This window comes from Myzus persicae, unplaced genomic scaffold (assembly GCF_001856785.1).
Source record: "Myzus persicae strain clone G006 unplaced genomic scaffold, MPER_G0061.0, whole genome shotgun sequence".
In the NCBI taxonomy this organism is placed as follows: Eukaryota; Metazoa; Arthropoda; class Insecta; order Hemiptera; family Aphididae; genus Myzus; species Myzus persicae.
In genome coordinates, this window is record NW_019100980.1 from 26,251 (window position 1) to 34,963 (window position 8,713).

Sequence of the window (8,713 nt, forward strand, 5' to 3'; positions counted from 1 at the left end):
GGAATATCATCATTTTTAATGATAAAATAAAATAATAATAAATTAATAAATGTAAAATATTTTTTTTTTCAAACAACAGGTTGAGAAATAATAAAATATATTGTAACATAATTAATATTTACCATAACGTAAGGTATCATAATAAAATACCACAATAATGCCTACCGACAGCCAGTCTTTAACTAATATTGGGAGTTCTCTATCTAGTAATGTATTGAAATCTATGCCGAGAATATACGATAACATTGTTATATGCATAATGCACACAATTCAGTTAGTGATAATATTAGTGTTTAAAGTCTAAAACATTTCATGTGAAATATATTTTCACAAAAACATGAAAATTCGAATTGAGTATTGTGGTCGACGTATTATTAATAACCATATTGCGGTCTTGTTTTCGATTTTATTTTTTCCCCAAAAATCGGCTCATCATCGACGGCGATGGAATTATGATACTTTTTTTTTTAAGCTTCGGCAACTGAGGCCATTAGGTGTAAGTTGTGGTACTGTAGGGTTTTTTGAACTGTAGGGTTTGGGACACGTGTGTGTTTGTTTTGGCAGCATTTCTAGTGGGCACCCGTTGGTTTCTGTCATGCCCGTTTGGGGGGATGATCATTATGATACTATTTATGTATATTATTACAAGTCTGTTTGTAACACTGTAGATGAAGGTCAATACTTATTTTTTTCTTAATTTAAATTTTAAACAAGGTTTATTTTCATTTCTCCTTAAATCATTTCTTTTGTGATGTATTTGTGTGTGGTGTATACAAATTAATAGTGTATACTTATTAAAATATTATAAAATGATTCAATAATCATTTGTGTACAAACGTTTATCGAGTACAGAATTTAAGGAACATGGGTAAGTATAAATCAAAAATGCACAATGTTTTGAGAATGGAATGAAAAAAACATAATACCTTCACTACATGAAATAAGACAATAACTAATGACAAATGGATGTAAAAAAAAATTTTAAAAAATTGTATTGAAATATTTCATGAAATTTTTAAACACTAGACTGATGATGTTCTACATAGGTGAATTTGGAAAATGGTGAATTACCACCTTGAATATCATTTATGCCTGTTTTTTTATATGAGGAGAAAACCATAATTTAGTAAAAATGGTTTTCTTAACACTAATATTTCGAACGTTGCCCGCGGGGACCCTACTTTCACATGAATGGGGTGAACACGGTGAATATTAAATGTCTAGCTTACTACGCTCTTAAACAATTATAACCAATAAACATTTTTTAGTTAAATTTTATAAAAACCTTATAAAATCTTATATTCAATTTTCAAATACTTGATATAAATATAACATATTTTCCACTCAATATAATTTACAAATGTTCGTGATTTTGATGAGTTTAGTCAAAATTTTAACTACAGATTCTCGTTAAAAAATATTGTGAATTTCTACCCCACTTTTTTTTTAAATTTCCAATAATAACAACTTATGAGAAACCTTGTTTTAAATTTTCTAGTTTTTTAATAGAACAAAAACAATAATTATGGACAACAAAAAATTGAAATTTTTTATGTCTATAATTAACTCATAAAGAGTTATAATATTTTGCTGCCCCAATAGGTTATTAAACATCGTGTGTATAAGGTAACACGTTAGTAATCGGTTATGAGTTATGCGATTAAAATATGCAATTTTGTTAATCATATATTTAAGTAGGCACTTACCTACAATTTATTAACATAGGGTAATTATTTTCAACTTAATTAAGTTGAAACACGTATAATTGCACCTGTAATTAAAAACGTAGATTATAATGATTATATTATAGTCAATTTACCTATGTAGTATCATTTAGTGTAAAATTATGTATTGAAATTGTTGTAGCATTAACGGAATATGAAACAATATATTTATAAATTGTTACATGAAATATTATTTAATTCAACAATTTGGTTTTTGGTGAGTAATTTTATTTATTAGACAGTTTCCTATACATGAAGGCAAGAAATAAGCAAAAACATTTTAAGTAAGTGCCATATAAACGTTGATACGGTTCGCTGGCACTAGGCGACCTATTGTTGTAAATAATTTGTAATGCTGATTTATGGTATTACTTCTTATTCTATATTTTACATGAATAGGGACTGTGAGGTTTGGGCTTACTTAAGTGAGTCGACGTGGTGAGAACTCCGTAATTGATCAAGTGTATGCTAGATTGATCCTATATACAATGAGGGGGATATTTTATTAAATGGTATTTATAATATCTGGGGACGGAGCTGTCCACCGGTGGCGCGTGACTTGAACAAGCGGCTACTACTGGGTGGAAACTATAGACATGTATAAACAACCAGATGGCTGACTTAGGTTTATCTTTGATGGTAAAATCTTTATATGCCTAAACGGCAATGTTTATATTTTAATGTGATATATGTATACAATATTTTTTTACGAGCGTCTGTAGTTAAGATTTTGACTCAACTCGTCAAAATCACGAACATTTGTAAATTATATTGAGTTGGAAAATATGTTCTATTTATATCAAGTATTTGAAAATTGAATATGAGATTTTATAAGGTTTTTATAAATTTAACTAAAAAAATGATTACTGATAATTAATTTAGTAAGAGCGTAGTAAATTAGACATTAAATATTCACACATTAATGTGAAAGTAGGGTCCTCACGGACAACGTTCGAAAGATTTGTGTTAAGTAAACCATTTTTACTAAATTATGGTTTCCACCTGTTATAAAATACAGGCCTAAAATGATATTCAATCATAATAACCAAATAACCAATAGCTTTTTTTGGCATGTTTCACCATTTTTTTAATGTAGGTATTAATAACGTGTTCGTAATTGATATTAACCAAACTCCTCAGTATAGTGCTATTTTATTATATATTAACTTTTTCAATAAACATCGAAATGTATATAAGCTACACAGATCATTTTTACACATTATGATTTCAACCTCTGACAATTTCCTGCAAAAACAGGACTATTAAAGGGCAATCTATCTTGTAGTAGAATAAAAATAATGAAAGAGGAAGAAGCCTCACATTGGGGGCCATTTTGTAGTAGAATAAAAATAAGAGATGGGCTACGAAGTTGGGTACCAATTTTTAGTAGAATAGAAATAAGGTGGTGGTATACAAAAGGGGAAAGGAAGTAAATAAGAGATGGATAGATTTCACGATGTGTATGTGTTTATGCAATTCTTACTTTACTACTAAATAATGTTGTAACCTTGCAGAATATTTATAAATATGTCTTGACCGGAGTAGCCATATAATTGATATCACTTACCTTAACAGTAGCAAGACCATGTTCTTTGTCGAAGACATTCTTAGCAGCTTGTATGGTTGATCGTGGTTTGATGCGCGATATTATTGCAAACTCTAATTATTTATATATTAATTACTTCTACAATTGAAAGTACTTGATACTACGTGACCTGAGTCTCGATGATTTATATTAATGTTAAATGAATGTACCTCAGCTTCTGGACAATGGGAAAAGGACAATATACTAATACAAATATTTTTATTCGGCTGTTAGCCTTTCTTGTTGATTTTTAACGAAATATGATATACTAGTATATCCAAGATATGAGTGCTTCAGGAGCGGACCGCGAATGCTCCTAATCGGAACACCTGGACATAACTCAACACTATCGTATTATGAATATACTTATATTCCCTATATCTACTTCAGGCTGTGGTAGCGATAAAGTCTAAATGATACCTTTTCTGAGATATTTGATTGATTGATCTGGTATTGATACATAATGGAGTTTGAAAGAATTATAGGTGGTAGTAAACAAATTCAATGAGCATTGTACTTTGCAGCATTGGTTGTTTTTCAAACTCGCGCATTTGCGCATGTACAGTATGCTTGCATTGTGATGTACTTATCGTTTGAAGTAATTGCAGATTTTTGATAAATCTGGTTTGATTTATGTCTGAAATATTGTTCTGTTGTCGATGATATTATTTTTAAATATATGAGGCGTTATTTTTTTTTAGCGGTTCGTGCTTTGGAGGATATGGGTTTCAGTAGTTTAATATCTAAATGTTATTTGCGATTATGGAATATAAAATATTTTATATTTATTCGATAGCGTTTATACTAATTCCACACTTATATAGTCATCATTGGCGTTGCGTCACATTGTGTATTTATTAATGTATAAGGTAGAAATATTATAAATTACAATCTTTATCCAAATTCACCTATGTAGAACATTATCAGTCTAGTGTTTAAAAATTTCATGAAATATTAAATTTTAAATTTTTCATGAAATATTTCAATACAATTTTTTTTATTTATTTTTACATCCATTTATCATTAGTTATTATCTTCTTTCGCGTATGAAGGTATTATGTTTTTTTTCATTCAATTCTCAAAACAATGTGTAATTTTGACTTATACTTACCCATGTTCCTTAAATTCTGTACTCGATAAACGTTTGTACATAAATGATTATTGAATCATGATATAATATTTTAATAAGTATTCAATTTGTATACACTACACTAATACACCATAACAGAAATGATTTAAGGAGAAATTAAAGTAAGCCATGTTTAAAATTTAAATTACGAAAACAAAATATGTATTGGCCGTCATCTATAGTGTTCCAAACAGACTTGTAACAATATTATTAATAACTTATTATATTAGCTTATATTTAGATACATACGTAAATAGTATCATGTTGCATCGTAGTCAATGATGAGCCGATTTTTAGAAAAAAAATAAAGTACCGCTATAAATAGTCAAAAAAAATAAGACCGAATAGTATTAAAAAAAATTTTTACCGTGAAAGAAATGTTTTAGCAACCGACCAAAAGGCGGCAAACTGATTTACTGATAATAATATATAAATAATAAGGAGTTTTTTTTATCTAATATAGTACAGAAATCTCTGGCTTTTAGATTTAAAAAACATATTTTTATTTGAGGAGTGGAAATAGGAAAAATGTTTATACTATATAGATTGGAAGAGTAACCCACGAAGAAGATCCCAACTAGCTCCACCAAACAATTCATTTAATGGAAAGAATAATAACAGTTTAACTTAATGATTTTATTACGTATTATATTTTTAATTGTAATAAATTCATAATTGTTTTGATCGTTCAGCTCCAATAATATCGTCTACTGTTTTCATAATTACTGGAATAGTTTGCCCAAGAAATTTACCGAATAATGAACTAAATTCTACAGGCATTTTTCTCGGATCTATGATATCTTCATATGAATATGTTGTAGAAGAATCATGTGAATTTACAGTTTCAGAATCATAATTTGGATTATTATGTGCTTTGTTGTGCAACTTTTCCCGTTCGATTTTATCAACTACAGGAATCTTTGTTATTAGCTCCTCGTGGTCCATTACTGCAGCCCGATTAATAATAATCATCGCCGATAGAACGACCAATACTTGCACTGCAAACATTTTGTCTATAACACATTGTAAATACACTGTAATTTTAGTTGAACTTTTAGGCTTTTACTAAAATAACTTTCAATTTTGATTAAGATTAATAATAATAAGAGCAATGCATTACTTTAATTTTAACTCAAAAAGTATACATTTGCAAAAAATCTTATACATATGTATTGCATTCAGATTATGATATCTATCAATGTAGGTATAATACCCATAAAGAAATCGTTATTTTCGTGAAACTAATAATAACTATACTACATTTTTTTATATTATGTTTAATTGGTCCGTGATATAAATAAATAAGGCTGTTATTTTGAAATATTTCACATGACATTTTTCAACAAAAATATTGTTGTGTTCTCATTGGTTATTATTTATATTTTATAAAATAATAAACTCATAAAGTTATGTCACTTTACTCAACAATAATTTATAAATATATTATAGTCTTAAATAATTATGAAATAATGTACAATATTAAGAGTTGTAGATAAAAAAAATCAACATTTTTTTGTACGAGTTTTAAAATACATTATTCTTATTAGTTAGTTAAGAGTTAAAAAGCAACGTTTAAATTTTTATAGTATAGATTTGTTCGGCAACTGTAAGTACTCCATTATAGGTATTATTACGTACCTAATAAATATGTTACACATTATTTTCTGTGTTTCATACAATAAACAAACGTTTAAAAATGTGTATCTTGATGAGTATAAATTTAAAGTTATGATAAACATTTTTTTATTTTTCATAGAAATTAAATATTTTGTGAACATCTCATGAAATTTTAAAATCCTAAGATAATTATTTTTATACACATCACGAAACATTATATTAATTTGGTACACCTTATGATCTAATTTTCATTTTTACAATATTTATATGGTCGTTCTTTTGATTCAAAAATAGAAGTATTAAGTATGTACCAACCTAAATTAAAATAATATATTATAAGTTCTAACCTGATATTTTGATGTTCGGAGCTTGGATAGGTAATTGAAATCTCCAATGACAAAACAGTTTCATCCGACACTCTTTAAATATGTTTTTTTTTATACTATATCTACGTCTAGAGTATTTAATTAAATTTTATGTGCATAACATTTTTTTATGCGTACACACTTGATTAAATTTATGTACATTGGCGTTACGTTTATAACTAAACACGTCGGAAGTTGGTTAAGACATAATTTTTTCTAATCAAAATATTTAAGTGCCTACCTAAAATGTATTAACACAAGGTAATTGTTTTTCAACTTTAACAATTATTCAATTAAATTACTTTGAACGGTTTAAATGTAAAACACATATTGCACCTGTACTTGGTCACGTATAGATTATAAACAATTTATATCATCGAGTAGTTATGTTTAAAATTATAGATCGACATTTTTAGTATCATTAACGGAATATGAAAAAAAATATTCATAAATCGTGATATTATTATTTTATTCAACAATTTGGTTTCTAGTAGTTAATAATGTTAATTATTTTTTAGTCGGTTTATTAAGTACTATCAGTATCTGTAACCAGCTTCAAAGTTAAAAATCAAAATTTAAGACAGACCTCAATAAAACAAAAATTAAAAATTAAAAAATTATGTACCATTAAATGAATCGTTTATGATGTAAAATTCTCAGAATCTAAAATAAAATGTCATGTAAGTGCAGGTCATGTAATGGTTGTAACTTATTGTAACTCAAAGTCAGAACCGTGAATTTAATTAACTAAAAAGCGAAAATCATGGAGGTACAAACTTAAAAAGAGGTAAATATTCACTGAAGTCTAAAATTTAAAATAAGTGTGAAAAACATACAAAATACCTACATTGTAAAAAAAAAAAATATTTTTGTTATGTTAGAGTCTGTATACCTAACCTAACCTTATGCATGAAATAATAAATATGACCTGTATAATATGCAAAATTAAATTTCTTATTTAAAACGGTGTTATTTATAAAATTTAATTATTCAAATTATTAAAAATATTACATTAAAGGTTATTATTCCGAATAAATTCAGAATGTAATCGTTGTATTAATCCATTAAATTCATAGCTTTACTTATATAATCATAATCCATGCATTTATAAATTAAGAAATCAACAAAACTTTGGATGCGATAACGATGCACTTCAAAGTGGCACTTGATTATCCACTAAACGAATTGAACAACTAGTTTAACCTTCCCAGTCAAATGACAAAGATTATGATGGATCCAACTCACAAACTGATAAATATAAAAGATTGCGGAAATCAAAGTAGTTATCATGTAGGTCTATGTCAGGATTAACTCTAATTTCCATTCTTTAAAACTTAAATCTACACTAATTTATATTTGTGTTATATTTTCACGATTAATTTAATAATATGTATTATCATTTATAATTGCTATCACTAATACTATTATTTTTAGAATGCATTTTACTTGCCTTCTATTTGAAATTTACCTTTGTATAAAGTATAAACATTAAATTCTAAAATAAAATAAAACATATTTGATGATTCATAAACGAATATTTTTCACATTTATATTTAATTAGCATGAAATATTGATTAATTCATTGTTTCTAACAAACATAATTTAATCGATCGTCAATTCTTATTTAGTTAAAATGAAATACGGACAGAATGTGTGTCAAAAATTTAGCTAAAGAAGATTGAAGCATTTTACTTGTTTTATTTTATTTTCACGATATTATTTAAGCACAAATTTGTTTTTATGGACTAGGGAACTAACAGTATTTGTAAAAGCTTTGAGCCATTAGTATAAAATTCTACAGAACAAACATTTGTAGTTTGCAAAAGTACTTAGGTTATTTTACTTTACTCAGTAGTCTGTTATAACTTGACGGAAAAATACATAAGACTTCTAAAAATTAAAAAAAATGGTTATCACTTGCACAACAATATCTTAATAATCGATGAAAAATTCCAATATTGTAATCAATATGTTGCCTCACCAAAAAATATTTCCACAACCATCACTGATAATATATTTTTCAACACTCATTTTTGCACTAGGTAGACTTTCATTTTTCTTATCCCTAAAATGCTGAGCCCCCAAAAATTCAGGATAGTCCCCCTCTAAAAACGTTCCAATGGATTATAAGAGATTTTGAGATATAAATAGTATTGGTTTATAGTTTATGCAAACATTCGCATAGTTGAATTTCATAAATATAGATTGGACAGGAATCTGCGGAAGTTGTAATTGATCTAATAATGACTTAGTATAAAATATTATTGTCATTCTAATAATTGGAAGTTTTGAA

The 8,713-nt window shown here is 27.0% G+C and overlaps 1 protein-coding gene across 2 annotated transcripts; it reads right to left on the reverse strand.

Annotated features, from left to right (window-relative positions):
• Window positions 1–4,634: 4,634 nt before the first annotated feature.
• LOC111027127 lies at window positions 4,635–6,614 on the reverse strand. Of its 2 annotated transcripts, none has more exons than XM_022305349.1 (2): window positions 6,403–6,614; window positions 4,635–5,436 (listed from the first exon to the last, which is right to left on the reverse strand). In XM_022305349.1, exons 1-2 carry the CDS (start codon window positions 6,464–6,466, stop codon window positions 5,108–5,110), a joined length of 393 nt encoding a protein of 130 aa, XP_022161041.1. In that variant the 5' UTR covers window positions 6,467–6,614; the 3' UTR covers window positions 4,635–5,107. The 2 variants fall into 2 exon arrangements, with proteins under 2 accessions (XP_022161041.1, XP_022161040.1); XM_022305348.1 differs by having other exon boundaries at window positions 4,635–5,451.
• Window positions 6,615–8,713: the final 2,099 nt, after the last annotated feature.